Source organism: Manis javanica, chromosome 7 (genome assembly GCF_040802235.1).
Source record: "Manis javanica isolate MJ-LG chromosome 7, MJ_LKY, whole genome shotgun sequence".
In the NCBI taxonomy this organism is placed as follows: Eukaryota; Metazoa; Chordata; class Mammalia; order Pholidota; family Manidae; genus Manis; species Manis javanica.
This window is the reverse complement of record NC_133162.1, coordinates 4,293,871-4,310,112: the sequence shown is the minus strand read 5'-3', so window position 1 is coordinate 4,310,112 and position 16,242 is coordinate 4,293,871. Positions and strand designations below refer to the sequence as shown.

Sequence of the window (16,242 nt, the reverse complement as noted above, 5' to 3'; positions counted from 1 at the left end):
GGCGGGACCAGGGCTGGCGCCCTGTGCCTTCAGTCACTGAGCATTCATTGACCATGCACCTCTGTGAACCAGGGATGAGGGCGGGACACCCTCTGGGCCTGGGCTAAGCTCCTGGGGACTGGGTGCAGTGTTGGGAAGGGAATGCCCACCTGTACAGCAGCACGTGACCCGGACCGTCCTGTGAGTGTCAGGCAGACAGCTTGGGACGACATGGGCTTGGAGGCGAGAGAGGGCTGCAGGTGGAGACATGCCAGGCATGACTTGGAGCCCTGATTCCACATCTCATTCAATCCTCCCCCATGCCTGGCAGAGACACGGCACCCCCTTCACACAGAGGGGGTTCCTGGCCAGGCTGTGCAACAGGACCCGAGGGGAACTCAGCTGAGACCTTGTGCAGGTGGATGGGGACCCCTGCCTGTCCCCAGGTCTTGGGTGACGGAGGGCCAGCCAGTCGGCAGGCCCTCAGAGAAGTGGGTGCCTACAGGCAGCAGCAAGGTGGGGGCTCAGGGGCTTACCCAGAGGGCAAGAAGGACTAACCCCAGAAACTGACCGACATATGGACTCCACAGGGACCAGAGGCATCCTGGAGGGCAGGGAGGGCCTCGTTCCGGAACTCTCCATGGTGGGCTCACAGTTCCTGACATAAGCTCCGTCTATCAGTCAGAAATAAACTTGATCCAGTGGTCACACTGTGTGCAGCAAGCATATGTGGGCTGTGCACCCTTCTCAGCCACAGCCTCTGGGTTCTTAGTGGCAGTGATGTTCCCAGGCTGCCTACCCTGGGTTCTTGCTCCTTAAGTGCATTATTTTTAATGTTTATATTCCGATATGAACTATCTCAACTCACGACAAATAAAAATGGTAACAGGATTATTTTTAGAGCTTTCCTAACACAACAACTTGCCCCAGAGTCGCTTTAATTAAATTCTTGTATAAAGTGAAGCTTCTAAGGGGCTGACTTTACTTAGTGATATTTATTAATACATTTTATATCTGGGGAGCCTGTAGCAATGAACTAACATCTCCAAGGCAGGGTGGCACCCACTCACTACAGGGCGCAGACGGGGTGGCACCTGCTTACTAAGGTGTGTACCGCTTTATGGCACCTGCTCCCTAAAGGGGTGAGGGCAGGACGGAGCCCGCTCACCAAGGGGTGCCCTGCTTTGCAGATGATTTCAACCGTGTCATCCTGCCCATGAAGAGGGGCCAAGAATACACCGACTACATCAACGCCTCCTTCATAGACGTGAGTACAGGGGCCTGACTAGGCTCTGCGAGGGGGCGTGCTTCCTTCAGCGGGAATCGCACAGACTCTAGATCACCTCGTTTTCACAATCAGAAAGGACTGACACGCCCTCAGAAATCCAAAGCCTGCCATTAGCAGAATTACTTGCATAAAAAATAATGAATAATGAACTTTGGAAATAGAGGGTAGAAACACACGCTCCGTGTTTTGCTGTTCGTTCACTCTGCTGTTAACATGCTGCCACACCTCCATCACACACTCATGCATCACTGCTTCCATACACTTTCCCTCCTGTGATTCCTGCAACACCTTCTGGAGGGGGGAACACAGTTTTGGGTTCAGAGCACACAGTCACCAGCTGTCTTCATGCACGGCGGAGTTAGTTGCAAAATAGGCAGGAAAGAGCATTGCGGCCAAGTCTGTGTCGGACCTTCCCTTTGCAGATGAGGAAACTGTGCCAAAGGTCACATGAGGCCATGTGGAGGAACCGGTATTTGAACCCACTTCCTCTAAGTGCATGCCCAGGCTCTTTGCACCACCATGATGCTAACTTTGCTGAACACACAGAAACATGTTAGAATCAAAGCCTCCAGGGGCTCCCTCTGGTGGCCGCAAATAAGCGATGGTGCGTCATGCCCACTCAGAGATGTCCCCCGGGGCTGAACTGAGGGGTCTAGTTTTCAGATAAAGTGGGCGCCTGGACTGCTTGCCTGAGCCTGAGCCTGTGTGTGTGCCCGCTGGGGCCTGGTTCAGGTGCGGAAGCCGGGAGAACATTCCCCTCATCTGCCCAGCACTGCCTTAAACGTCCATGTCCTGCAGAGGAACTTGGATGCGAGGAAGTCAGACTTACCCTCTGCTCCCCATTTGAAGGGCTACCGACAGAAGGACTACTTCATCGCCACCCAGGGGCCCCTGGCGCACACGGTGGAGGACTTCTGGAGGATGGTCTGGGAGTGGAAGTGCCACGCGGTCGTGATGCTGACGGAGCTCCAGGAGAGAGAGCAGGTCAGGGGCTCCCCGCTGAGCTCTGGCAGCCTGATGTGGCTGCAGTGGTTGGTGCACATGTCCACCTCGCTGGCTGATGCAGCCCAGCCCAGGGGACCAGGAGGGGGTTTGGAAAGGAAAACTGGAAAACTGTCCCATTTCTCCCTTCCTTTGGGGTTAGCCGTCACTGCCCACTGGCTTTTGTTCTTCAGCTACATTTTACTTAATCTGCCTTGAAATTCCACCGTTTTGTATTTGCCACAAATACAACATTGATCACAACCTGTTAAACAAAAAGACATTTACTCACGTTTTTAAGACATGAAGACATAGGCATTGGTAGGTGTACCTGCCTGTCACTGTCCTGGTTGAACTGATTAAGCTACATGTTTCCCTTTTCCCAGGGATCCATCCATGGCCTTTTTGTACTGTATTTATTTAATGACATAGTAAACACTCATGAATGCCCTGTCCTGCTGAAAAACTGAACTTTGCCAATAATATGTATACATCTATCTGGGTGCCTCCCAAGAGATAGGCAGTACCCTGAATTTGTGTTTGGGCTTCTTTGTTTCTTTTAAAAAACATCTTTATTGAGAAAAAATTCCCATGTCATGCAATTCATCTTTTTAAAGGATTCAGTTCAGTTGTTTTTATTATATTCACAGAGTTGTGCAACATCGCTACTAATTCCAGATCACTTCCATCACCCCAAAAAGAAACCTCATACCCATTAACAATCACCCCCATTCCTCCACCCCTCCCCAAGCGACACCTGCAACCACTAAGCTTCTTTCTGTCTCTGTGGATTTGCCTGGACATTTCACATAACTGGAATCATACAACATGTCTTGTGATCAAGTTCTTTCACTTAGCATAACGTTATCAAGGTCCAACCATGCTGTAGCATGAATAAGTTCATCATCCCTTTCACTGACAAGTAACATTCTGCTGCATGGATATACCACCATTTGCCTAACCATTTATCAGTTAGTGGACACTTGAGTTGTATCCACCCTTGGGCTATTGTGAATAATGTTATGAGCGTACATGTTCAAGTTTTTGCATGGGCGTATGTTTTCATTTCTCTCAGTTAGATACTGAGTAGTGGAATTGCTGAGACACATCACAGCTCCGCATTGCAAGGTCATATTATTGAACATTTTGAGGGACTGCCAGTTGCCCTTCCAAGGTGGCTGCCCCATTTTACATTCCCATCAGCAGTGTACAAGGGTTCAGATTCCTCCACATCTTTGCTCTCACTTACTATTGTCTTTTTTTTTTTAGTGGATATGTTCTTTGCTTTTTAAAAAATCTTTCTGTGTCATATACGTGCATGCCTGAAGAAACTGTTGTTCGGTTTCATTTGTTTTTGAACTTCACATAAAGGGTATCATTACAGTATGTATTCTTTGGGGATCCTTTTTCCATTCAAAATTATGCTTTTGCTATTTTTTTTTATGTTGATGCCTATAGCCGTGGTTTATTCATTATTTCATTATGTTCCACTACACAAACTATACATCCTGCACCCATGTATTTATCCCTCCGCTCGCTTTGGGCATTTGGGTTCATTCCATTTTGTCATGTGACAAACAGAGCTGGTGGGTACATTCTTGGCCATGTCTCTTGCTGCATAAGGAACAGCATGTTCGGAAGAGAGAAGATGCTGCATCGGAGAGTGTGAAAGTTTGAATTTGCCAGATAGTTGCTAATTGCTTTCCAGAGTGGCTGTGGTTTCCAAAGTGTACGCAAGCAATGTGTGAGAGATTCATGTGTCAGCACCCCTAGTATTGTCAGGCATCCCCATTTTTTGTAGTTGAATAGATGTAAATGTCACCTCTTTGTGTCTTTGGCTCTGGCTTTGATACCGACAAGGTCGCTCAGCATATGGTGTGTGGGGTGTTTCCTCTGTGCAAGATGCCTTTTCATGCCTTTCACCTGCTTTTCTAGTGGGCTGCTTGCCCTTCTTTTATTGATTTAGAGGAGTTCTTTCTATAGTCTTGATATTATCCTCTGTTAGCTTTATGTATTGCAAATGTCTTGTCACAGCTGATGGCCTGCTGTCCATTCTCTTGATGATGTTTGTTGATGAAGTGAAGTTAACTGTGTTAGATATAATCTGACATTGCCGTCTTCGGTGTCATGACCGGTCAATCCTTCTATACTCCAAAGAAAAGATATGTTTTTCCTTTAAGGCCTTCAGAGTTTTGTTTTTTACCTTAAGTCTGAACCTGTCTGGGTATATTTGTATTAAGGTTCAGGACCACCATGTATGGTAGTACAGGTTGTGCACTGTCCAAATCCAGAAGTTGTGGGCCATTCCTATCAGCCCTGGAAGGGTGTGAGTCAGGGGTTCAGTCCTTTTTCCCATGTGGAAAACTAACTTTTCTAGCTCCATTTATGAATAATCTCTCCTTTCCATCATGGCACTCCTGTCCAGTATCAAAGTTTCAAATACATGGGTGTCTGTTTCTAGACTCTATTCTGTCCCTTTGGTCAATGCCCAGAATGGACATTCATATTCAAATGCATATGTGATTTTCCTGGTCAGGAAATATGCTAAATGGTTTGAGAGCAATTCTGCATCATATTGTCAGAACTGTTAACAGCAAACTATTTATTGTGAGACTTAAATTTTTATTTTCCCCCAAGGATAAATGCTACCAGTATTGGCCAACAGAGGGCTCAGTGACTCATGGAGAAATAACGATCGAAATAAAGAGTGACACCCTTTCTGAAGCCATCAGTATACGGGACTTCCTGGTCACTTTCAATCAGGTATTGCTCCCACAATGCTTTAAACTCTCGTAGAGAGAATGCATGCAGCCCCCCCCCCTCAGGGTGTGCTTGTCGCTGCACCACAGTGTCCTGCCTCCTCAGCCTTGCTGTGAGCCCTGTGTTGGTCTTAAGGGGCAGTGTGGTGGGTAGGGAGCCACATTGCCAAGGGGCAGGTGTCCTATAGAATATGGCCACCTGCCTCCTTGCTGGGGGCCACAGTGGCTAACCACACAGGGGGTCCCACTGCCACCTACTCCCCATTCGGAAACAATCGCAATTGCTGAGGCAGGAGGAATGAAGGGTGCAGGTGAAGCCCCGCGGCCTCTCTGGGGCTTTTCAGAGCCCCTGATGGGCACCCCCACCACTGGGTCCTGGCTCCGCTCCAGCTCTGTGCTCTGGCGGGGAAGGGAGCTCTGAGTCATCCTAGAACTTGGTTCCGAGTTCAGGACAGTCAGCATGGCAGAGACCCCACTTCATGCCCGGCACAGAACAACCCTGGGCTGCTAGACCATTGCTCTTCTGCAGCCTTGATGGGACTGTGGGGTCCTGGCTTCTTAAGAAAGAGCTGGCTCTGTTCTCTCAAGCAAAGCTGCCAAGGATCCCACACAGGGTCTGGTGGGGCCTAATGGGGTGCCAGGGGATGTCCCCTGGATATGTGCTCCCCACTCAGAAGGGAACACCTCAGCCTGAGCTTTAGGGTGACCGACTGCAAGGTGACCCTCAGGCGAGCCACATGGGACCCTCTGGGGCAGGGGCCTGGGCTGTTCCTGAGGCGGGGCCATGAGACAGGCCCCCTGAGACCCGCTTCCCTCCTGCAGCCCCCGGCCCGCCAGGAGGAGCAGACCCGTGTGGTGCGCCAGTTCCACTTCCACGGCTGGCCCGAGGTCGGGATTCCAGCAGATGGCAAGGGCATGATCGACCTCATTGCAGCCGTGCAGAAGCAGCAGCAGCAGACGGGCGACCACCCCATCGCCGTGCACTGCAGGTGAGCGCAGGTGAGCTCAGGTGAGCGCAGGTGAGTGGCAGGTGAGCACGGGAGCGTGCAGGTGAGCTCAGGTGAGCACAGGTGAGTGGCAGGTGAGCTCAGGTGAGCGCAGGTGAGTGGCGGGTGAGCGCAGGAGAGTGCAGGTGAGCTGCGGCGGCAGACCCTGCACTGGACACCCTCCCCGGCTGTGCTCCTAACTCTCACACACATACACGCCTGACTTAAATAAATGCACGAATGCCATCTTACACGTGCAGAATGCATTTTGGGTAGAGGGGCCAGGAAATGACTCCTACGCAGATTTCCATGTGCTTCTTAGGTCATCAAAACCCCACCAAGCAGAGCCTGGACAAACCCGCTCCTGAACGGCAATTGCTGGTCTTCGTTTTGAAAGACTGTCCTGGCTCCAGCTGCTGTGCCCACCGCTCCCTGTCCTCTCCCTGGCAGGGGAAACTGAGTCAGAGGTGCTGAATGTGCTCACATTAGGAGGGCTTTCTTGAGCTGCTGGGTGGTGTTCAGGCCGGGTTGGCTCATGGAAGGCTGGCAGGCCTGCTCTGCTGAAGCCTCTAAGCGCGGCTCCCAGTCAGGCCCAAGGGCAGAGGGACTTGCCAGGGGGACACCTGGACAGGGCTGGGCTCTGGCCACAAGGACTTTGATAAGCAACATTATGAGGTAGAGGGATGGATCCTACCACCCCTAAAGATGTGCCAGCCTACCCTTCTTCTGTGGCCACACGGGTGGGTCTGTTACACCAGGTCCCCCACTGACCAGGCCCCCCTGCTGGCAGGGACCTTGGCCACCATTGCAAAGCTCTTCCTAGCCGGAGTTTGGTGTGTTTTGTTGTTGGGTGGTGCTAATTTGCTTCTAAAACTGCACTTCCATTTCCCGTTCCACACCTGTGACTGCCATTGGCCACCCCCCACCCCACCCATCCCTGGTCGGAGAGAGCCTGAGCCTCACCTGAGCCTGGGCCTCTGCGTGGGGCCCGCCTGGGTGCAGTTCTAGCCTGGCCAGCAGGTGGAGCCTGCATCTCGGTGTTCAGTTCCTGGTGCCTCTGGAGAAGTCATTTAGAAGAAACTAGAAATGAGTTCCTTCCTGTTCTGCCTCCACGAACCTAGAGGAGCTTAGCACACGTAGGGCACCAGGGACACAAAGTGAATAAGATGCCACGAGGACAGATCACTGCAGATGGGAAGGGGCCTTAGAATCAGCCCACAAGAGGGCATCTCCAGAGGGCTCTCTCCAGGGGTGACTGCCTCACCTGCCTTCTCTAGGCCTGCTGGCTTGGGCCCTCCTAAAGAGGGTCGGTCTCTGCTCTTTGTGGAGTTTGAAACAGTCATCCTACATGGAGTAGCCACAGATCTTCATTACCGGGAAGCATCTGTTATCCGACCCTTCCTGGCAGTGAACGCCCTCTGTCACAGATTCCATAAATCCCACCTTACCAACCACCTCTCAGAAGGTGGTACCTGACACCATAAGGAGGGTCTGGGCAAGGATTACCTCTCCCTAGACCTGAACCAGGAGGGCTTGAAGTTCTAGCAAGTTCCCAGGCCTTGCTTATACTGTGGGTCTGCAGGCCACGCTGTGAGATCCAGCAGTCTACACAGAGAAGAAAAATGGTTACACTTACTTAAAAACTTGTAACTGGTCTTGATCGACACATGAGATAACCTGTTGGCTGTAATTAGGCAGGTGTTTTAGGAATTTTATGTTTGCTGACTCTTGCTCAAAGCTAAGCTCCTTATATATCATCATTAAAAGCCCAGACTCTGATCATTTCCAGTGGATACCGCCTGAGTGCGGAGGTGCAGGACTGGTGAAGGTGGTTTCTCATGCTTGTGGGCAAGTCTGGTTCTCTGCATCAAGTGTGTTTTCTCCACAGCGCCGGGGCTGGGCGGACTGGGACGTTCATAGCGCTCAGCAATATTCTGGAGCGAGTAAAAGCTGAAGGCCTCTTAGACGTCTTCCAAGCTGTGAAGAGTTTGCGACTTCAGAGGCCACACATGGTGCAAACCCTGGTAAGAAGCTGAAAGCTAAAGGTGTTTCCAGAAGGGCTGAGAACTGTCTTATGTCAGATTTGAAGCAGTTTCATTAAAGGAGCTCAAGTACAAGGGGAGGGAAGTCAGTAAGGCTCCTACAGAAAAGAGCCAGCAGGAATTTTTCACAGTAAAGCTTTGCAGGCTCCTTCCTTCCTGGCGTCTGGCCGGGGACTGCCCTTGGGCGGGACATAGAGGAGGGGCTTACCCATGACTTTCTATTGTAAGACCTCTTGGATAGGGGCACGCGTGATCCCAACTTGTGTGTCAATGTGAACAGTTCTACCAGATTCTGGTGACCATGAGGAAACATTCTGTTAGGAAGTTCAAAGGCAGTGCTGACGTTCGCAGTCCTGGCACTTGGAATTTTCTTCCTCACACCATTCCCTCTGGACTGTTTTCCTTGGCTGGGTCTCATTCAACCACGAGATTCTGTTCAGGGGACTTAAGGAACCCACGTAATGCACAGTTGCCCATATGTTCTCATTCATACCATGGTGAGAATGCACACTTTCTGGTTTGCAGAAGAGGTGCTGCCTCGCCAAACTTGGTAATTGTTCTACAGCAGCAGGTGCAGTTTTAAAGGCTGTTTTAACACATCATTTTTCCCGAGCCTTCCTATTTTAGCTTTCCTGCCTTGATTGCTTATTGTCCATGCTAATACCATCCTGACCCAAGCGGCCATAGAAGGTGGAAGGAGGATCCCTCCACACGGCTCTGCCACAGGGGAAACCAGAGAACCGCCTGAGCAGGGTGGGTGGCCTTCTGCACCCAGGCCAGCAGAGAGTGGTTCTCACCTGGCCCAGCACTGGGCTCACCTGAACAGCGTTCATATTCCTCCAGTTGCTCAAGCGGCCCTCAAACCTATTAAGCAGAATCTTCTGTGGGTGGGACCTGTGCATCAGTATATTTAATGTCCCCCATGTGGTCCCAAAGTGAATACGGGTTTGAGAGCTCCCAGGCTGGAAGGAAATGGGGTTTCTGCTGCTCCCCACACCCTCACCCCACATGCTCCCCTTGGTGTGACTGATGGAAATCCAGAGAGTGGGGAAAAATGACGTCCAGGTCTCCGTCACCCCCTGGTCCTGCTGCACAAGGTCCTTAGTGTTGGCTTGGTCCATTAATGCCTTCTAAAGGCTGTGCCTTCCTCCGGACATCCCATAACGACTTTGGATATGGGAATAAGAGAGGCAGAGCCCTCCACGAAGAGTTTCTAGATCAAAATAATAACAATAAGTAATGAAAAGAGTAACCCCCCTCAAAAAAGAAATTCCATTTTTAATTACATGCCAGCCTGTTGCTGTTTATCCCTGGTTCTGAAGTCTACACCAGGCCTCCCCAGGTGGAGCAAACAGTCTTAGTCCGGTATGGGCAGTGGTTAAGCATGAAGGTTAAGCTGCGGGGTCCCTGTGATGCATGGACTTTGGGCTGTCGTCCCATCTCCACGCTGGACCCCTTGTGGCTCTGAACCTGGACAGGCTCCTTCCATTTTCTGGACCCCAGTTCCTTATCTGTGGATAGTGGGTGGTGACATGTGCCTTAAGAGGTGATGTGTGCTTTGCTCTGAGCTGGTCAGGAGCCCCAAGAGGCCTGGCCTGGGGAGGCACCCAGCTGCTGCAGCCAAGAGCGTCTCTCGTCTGGCTCAGCATACAGACTTCCTTGCTTTCTTAGGGACTCCCGGCTCTCACAAATTCGCCTGGTCTGGCCAAGCACTTCCTGCCTCAGCTCTGCTCTTTCTAACAGCTTCTCTCTGTGCCAGCTTCCTGGGAAGCTGCTCACAGTGTCTTCCGGCTTGAGTCTGTGCTCTCTGACCCTGTGACAGAGCATTTGTAACCTGACCTTGAAAGTCAGTGTCTAGCCTAATGCCCAGCACATTCTCAGTGCTCTGGAATAAGTGGTGAATTGATTAAATGAAAAGTAAATGAATCGTTTCATCATAACAGCTGCCTGTTTCCAGATGCAATGGGACCACAAGCCTTATTTCATCTTCACCATATCCAGTGTCTGCTCTCTTCACAAGGAATGTTCTGCCCTTATCCCCGCCCCATGGGGCGGTTACATCACCTGCCCAAGATTTAAGTGGCAGAATGAGATTCAAACCCAGCTGCCTGACTTCAGCATCAGATGGCTTGACTGCTGTGTGACGTGGTCAGACCTAACATTTGGCAGGAATATTTTGGGAAGGAACACGGTGTGCAAAAGCATAGCCAGTTAAAGAGATGCTTACCGATAGGCAGGCTTCCTTGCCCTGCAGATGGGTGTGCTGGCTCCCAAACCAACTCTAATTGCTAAACACTCAGGGAAGACTCCTGAGCTCCCGGTTAGTGGAACCGGCCTTCCAAGGCTGAGAGTGCATTTGTTTTCTAGGAGTCTCGTGCCTTGATCAGAAGTGTCCACCTGTGACCTGAGGGATTGCCTATGTCATCCCGATAAACTGCCCAAATACGCTTCATTGATCACTGGTCACCAGTGGTTTGTACTCAGACACAACATGGATGGTTAGCAGGTTGCCCCAATGTTTGCTGTGAAACAGAGCATAACTAGTGACTTCATTTCTCCCCCAGGTCAGAGCCAGCTTGGGTATTTGGCTGAGCTAGCTTTCAAACAGAAGAACTTGCAGAAGTCAAGTCAAAAGCCAGTTTGCGCACATTACACTTTATGAAAGTGTTATGAAAAGGCTTGTCTCTTTAAAGAGAGCCTATATATTTATTACAATTTCCCTCCCCACATTCACTTTTATTTTCCTTCCGTGGGCGGGGTGATCAGGTGGGAATCTCCGGAGCAAGGAGTCCTTGCTGAGTGCATTCTTGGCTCTCCTACTAAGTTCCCTGCGACCCCGGGGCCAGTGCCTGGAAGCCAAGCTCCATCCCATGCTGTGCAGCCCGAGGCTCCAGAAGGCCCGGCAGTCTGAGGCTGGGCAGCATTCAACAGAAAAGCCTTCAGACTTTTGTTTGACGTGTTTAGAAAAGAGGCTGAACTCACCGTGTTAGGAAAGAGGTGGGAAGGCTGCACTTGGCCTCTCGGCCTCCCAACCCCGCACCCCCAGTGACCCACTGGGCCAGCACATTCCCAGGGACTCCTCATAACTGGACCCTTTTACCTGAGAGGCAGGTGAGCTGCTGTCTGTCGCTCCTCCAACCTTGGGTCCCTCCCTTGCCTGTTGGCCATTATGCACACATGGCTGGTTCCCCGTCACCCACCCACCTGGCTCAAAACTTAACCACCTTCAGGAGCTGCTAGGGAGACAAGAGTCAAACGATGTGCCAGAATATTTTAATACAGTAAATGCCTTATGCAGATCTAAATAAAGCAGTATTCTTCTGAATTCTAGTAAAATTTATATAAAGCAATACCTCTTTATAGAGCAAATTTAGGCTTAAAAAATCTAGATTTTCATCTTCTTCAACTTTCATGAATTACTTCTTTGTTATATTATGAAGTTTATCAGTTTATCTGATGTTAAATACTCAAGATTTTTTTTTTTCAGTTCAAAAATAGTTTTCTGGGTTTTTTTTTCAGTTCAAAAATAGTTGTTTAAATATGAAAAATAAAACCTCTTAGAGTGTTCTAAAATTTGCTAAGTTGAAACTAGACATTTATGTTTTCTATGTAGGAAAACAGGTTTATTTGGAAATGTTCATGTAACTGAAAACTAAATTATGCAACAGAGACTGATGTGTATAAGGGCACACAGTATTTTAATAACTAGTCAGACTTTTCTGTCTTCTTTTTAAATGTTCCTCCTAGTTAATCATTTCTTTAAAAATGTCATTTTAATGTATTTTTGTTTTTCTTTTTCAGGAACAGTATGAATTCTGCTACAAAGTGGTACAAGATTTTATTGATATATTTTCTGATTATGCTAATTTCAAATGAAAGTTCCTGCCTTAAAATATTTTTTAATTTAATGGTCAGTATATTTTATAAAAACCATGTTAATTTATTTCATAGTTGACATTAATATCCTTCCTAATTTCGTTGTATATATTTCGTTATGCTTTAAAGGCCACCTGCTATGAAGTTATTCAATCTTAAATACCCTTTTAAAAACTGGAATAATAATAGTAAGGTCAAATAATATCCCATAAAAATATATTTCTGCTAATATCAGTAAATATTTTAATTTTTCATTAGATTCATATCATTTAATTTCACACATTCAGCATCTCTAAATGTTAAAAATCTTAATATACCAAGTGTGCTTATGCAAGATACTAAACACAAAGTCCTTCGTAGAGAAAGTAGTCGAGGACTCAAGAATCAACTGAAAATTCACTTTACCCACAGTGTTTTCACAGCCCTGAGCAGTGGCATTTTTTGAAGCCAAACTGCTCATCAAGACACAGGGAATTTTGTAAAGTTCTCAGCTCAACCCGAGTGGTTTATCCTAACATTTCAAAGATCAAAGACTTTACAGTGAGAATACAGGTCTAGAACACAGTAGAGTAGTTGGCGCCGAAATGGTGGTACTTAACCATGCATTTATTCAGGGCTGTGCGAGCAGCCCGGCTAGAGGAGGGGATACGTAATGCCAGCGTCCTGGTGGCCCTTGGCCGTGGGGACAGCAAGACAGGCAGTCAGAGCTGCGCTCCCACAGCGCCACTTGATGTCTGCGTGTTCGGCTCAGATAATCCTCTGCACTTCTTACCCTCCCTCCAGTTCCTCCTCAGCTGCCCTGCTGGTCTTGAGCTGTGCCTGGAGGCTCACCCCAAAGCACGGCCCATTCCAAACGTGTGGATAAAGCCAAACATGTGCCGCACAGAAGCCAGGAGCACACACTTAGGAAGGACAGTCACAAGCAGTTATGCTGTGAACTTTCTGAGAAGCATTTTAATATTTAAAAATCTCTGGTAAAAAAGTCCAGATTGTTTGTAAGAAAAGAAACCTTAAAATCTAGATTTATACAGTTTTTTTAAAGTCACACTCCTCAATATTTAATAAGAGAAAAAGAGAAATCCTTAAGCTAAAGGCTAACTTATTTTTTAATGGAAATACTACTGAGACCTTTGACACTGGATAAGAACCATCCCACTGCCAGGCAGGGTTGGCTCGTGGGCAAAAACACGGGGCAGGATGAAAGTAGGAAAGTTTGATTCGCTGGCAGGCAGTGATCTTTCTATGGCAGTTAGGTACTTAGCAGGTGAGCACAATATAAAACAGAAGACATCAGTTTAACTTACTAAAAGCATTTAGCGTGCATTTTTGGTACATTTTTTGCTTTCTAAAGAAATATAAAGGCCTTATTTGACATGTCCACTGATGACTGGGTGTGCCCTCTTATTGCACTGTTTATCCTAGGTTCACTTGTAGCGCACCCACATCAACCCTAGGGGTTGTGATGTTCTAATGACAGGCTCATGGGTAATCAAGCCTCTGCTGCCACTCTGAGCCCCAGTCAGGGGCGAGAGGAGGTGTCCAGCCGGAGGGACAGAAGCGGTGTTGTGATGGCTGCATCCAGGCTACACGGCTGCTGAGCGCCTCCCTCTCCTTGTTGGTGCAATGAGTGTGCATTTGGCCCCAAGAGGAAAATGGAGGGAGCTTTGTGAGGTGTACCAGTTGGTCCCATTTGCTTTCATTGTTAAGATCCCAAGCCCAAGCCTTCCTTTGACTAAAGGGGAAGAGAGAGGGCCAAGCTTTCACTCAACCTGGAGCCCTAGACACAGAGCCGGCTGGTTGTGATGAAAGCGACTAGTTATTTATTTGAGGGTTCAAAGTCAGAGTTGAGGTCCAAATTCAGGAGTTTCAATCAGAATCCTCGAGGCCCTTTAGTGCTCTAACTGGATCTCTTGCATCGAGATGAAGGTGTCCCTTCTCAGGAAGCCCTTGGGAGAGGGCTCCGTCTGTGCGTTCTTCTGAGCGTCCACTGCATGTGTCCTGGTACCCAGCTAGCTGGCTCTTCCCATTCTGGAGACAAGAAGCCACTGTCCCTTGAACACAGGACCCCTCTTCCCAGTTGAGACCAGTGCTTGCCTTTCTGGAGGCCCAATGATTGTAGCCTCGTGAACTTTGCAAGGCCCACTCCAGTTTAAGTAGGCTTGGCGGCACCCGAGAACTTACCATCTATCAGTCCGTGCAACCTGGAAAGTTGGTCTCTTCTTCCTCTTCAGTCAAAGAAAGTCCCCTGTACATAACAAGACAGCCATGCGCCTAGGCCCTCGTTCCTTTTGTGGCTTTCTATGTCGCATGCCGTTGCATCAAATGCCAAATAGCGATTAGAAGCCTACCACTCTGATCGACATGCTTTATCAGTCACTGTGTGACTCTCTGTACTGTTTCTCTCCACGTGCTACACGAATGAAGAATGAAAACCAGTGTTTTAAAAGGTATTTTTATGTGTTTTTAAAAACTTTTTAAAATGAGCCTCTCACCTGTGTTTCAGCGTTCAGAGACATGCCCAGGTTGTTTTTTAAGATGTATGATTACTTATACTTTGGTTTAACTAAGTTTCATTCAGTTTATGTGCAATCTTTATATATATGTATTCCAGTTCCAACTGTCATATTCCTTTTATTACATTCATAATTTGATCTTGCTCTGATTATAATGCCAGTGAATGTTGCTGAATTCTTTGTATATGCAAATTGCAAGATCTCAACCCTTCGGATGCAAGGATAAATCTTTACTTTGACTTCCAGCCTGCGTCTCTTTCTTCTCTTTTAATTTCTTTCCTGTACCTTAAGCCCTTTTAGACAAGACAGCCATTCAGAGGGAAGCATTGATTTATTGAGACAATTAATTTTAGGATTCCTAAAATTTAGCTCAGACCTGGCATAGAAACAGTGGGCACAGTGGCCAGTGGGCAGTCCCCAGCTCTCAGCTGGACTTCAGGAGGCATGACTGTGCATGAAGCATGAGTCATAGGTCGCCACTGGGGGTCCCATGTCCCCACTGGAGTCCTCACAGGGAGCTAAGCAATGAACAGTGGTCTCAGAATCTCCGAGGAGGATGACAGCATGCTTAAAGCCCACAGTCAGGCACAATCAGTGCCTTTAACACTGCTTTTCCTCCTAAAACCTAAAGCCCTCGAAGGCCTCCCTGTGCAAAGCTTTCTGTCTGGCTGTCCCTGGTTCTCTCTAGCTTTACTGGCCCCACTTTACCTGAAGTCACCCACCAGATTCCTCTTTCAGATATTCTGGGCCTGATGTGGAATTTAAACATTTGCCTTGTATTATTTGTTATATTTATTTAATAAATGTTATGAGCTTTGTTATATTTGTTAAAATGGGTGATTTGAAAACTTTTCTCCCTGTCCAAAAAACAAAAGCCAGAAAACCAAAATCACCTGCTATGAAATGCTGTTCGCTTGTGCGAGCCATGTGCTGGGTGTCCCTTAGGGGTCTGTCTGTCTGACTCAGGTGTAGTGGGGCCCTTCACCTGGGCTGACTGGAACCAGAGAAGTGAAGGTGGCAAGTCCTGAGGCAGCAGATTGGGAGGCAGGGATCCGAGACAGGAGGCTTGGGACAGGGACCGTGGGTGTGTGAACAGGCACCATCCAGAACCCCAGGCACCAGCCGACTCACCTGCCTGAGGAGTCCACAGCTGCAGGGAAGGAGAGACACCAGGCCTGCCTCCGAGGAGCCAGTGGAGACCCACAGAGGCGCCCCACCCTGTGGACCCCACACAGATGGGCAGGTGGGCTGACCCCAAGGGCGGTTAGCACCTCACTAAGATGGGGTGGCCCAGATCAGGGATGTCCCTCTTAGCAGGCTGTGACATTTCCAGCCATTGCAGGACCCAGGGGAAGGGCTTCCCCAGAAACCTGGGCTCTGTGCCTGAGAGCCAGGCGGTCAGGTGGGCATCCGGCCACCTCTGCCTGCCCCCTTTGGCCAGGGCAGAGCTTGAACTGTAGGCTGAATTGCTTCTCCCAGATTCACTGGTGAGGCCCCAAACCCCAGTGCCTAGAATGTGACCTTACTTGGAGTAGGACCTGCCATGCAGATGTGATTGGTTGTACTGGGGTGGCTGGGCCCGCTCTGGCACAGCGTGACTCTGTCCTTATAAGAAGAGGGAGTTTTGACAGAGCATCTCGTGCGGAGAGAGCACTGCGTGAAGATGAGGCAGCCGGTCGGGCGACGCTCCTGCAACTGGGGCACCCGAGGCTCCTGAGGCCAGGAGAGAAGTGGAGCAGATCCTTCCCTACGGCTCATCCGGGGAACAGACCTGCCAGCACCGCCGTTTGGGCTTCAGGCCTCCAGGACTGGGAGACA

General features: G+C 49.0%; 1 protein-coding gene across 6 annotated transcripts in view; it reads left to right on the top strand.

Annotated features, from left to right (window-relative positions):
• Positions 1-14,663, top strand: part of PTPRE (protein tyrosine phosphatase receptor type E) — a 142,857-nt gene extending 128,194 nt beyond the window's left edge. For 5 of the 6 annotated variants that reach the window (XM_073240125.1, XM_073240124.1, XM_073240126.1 and 2 more), the window contains 6 exons: positions 1,170-1,246; positions 2,117-2,251; positions 4,886-5,011; positions 5,830-5,996; positions 7,882-8,017; positions 11,837-14,663. In XM_073240125.1, the coding sequence (XP_073096226.1) occupies positions 1,170-1,246; positions 2,117-2,251; positions 4,886-5,011; positions 5,830-5,996; positions 7,882-8,017; positions 11,837-11,911 (716 nt within the window). In that variant the 3' untranslated portion in view covers positions 11,912-14,663. Of the gene's footprint in view, positions 1-1,169; positions 1,247-2,116; positions 2,252-4,885; positions 5,012-5,829; positions 6,007-7,881; positions 8,019-11,836 lie in introns of those variants that run through there. The other variant, XM_073240128.1, reaches the window with a different exon arrangement.
• The last annotated feature ends 1,579 nt before the right edge of the window (positions 14,664-16,242 follow it).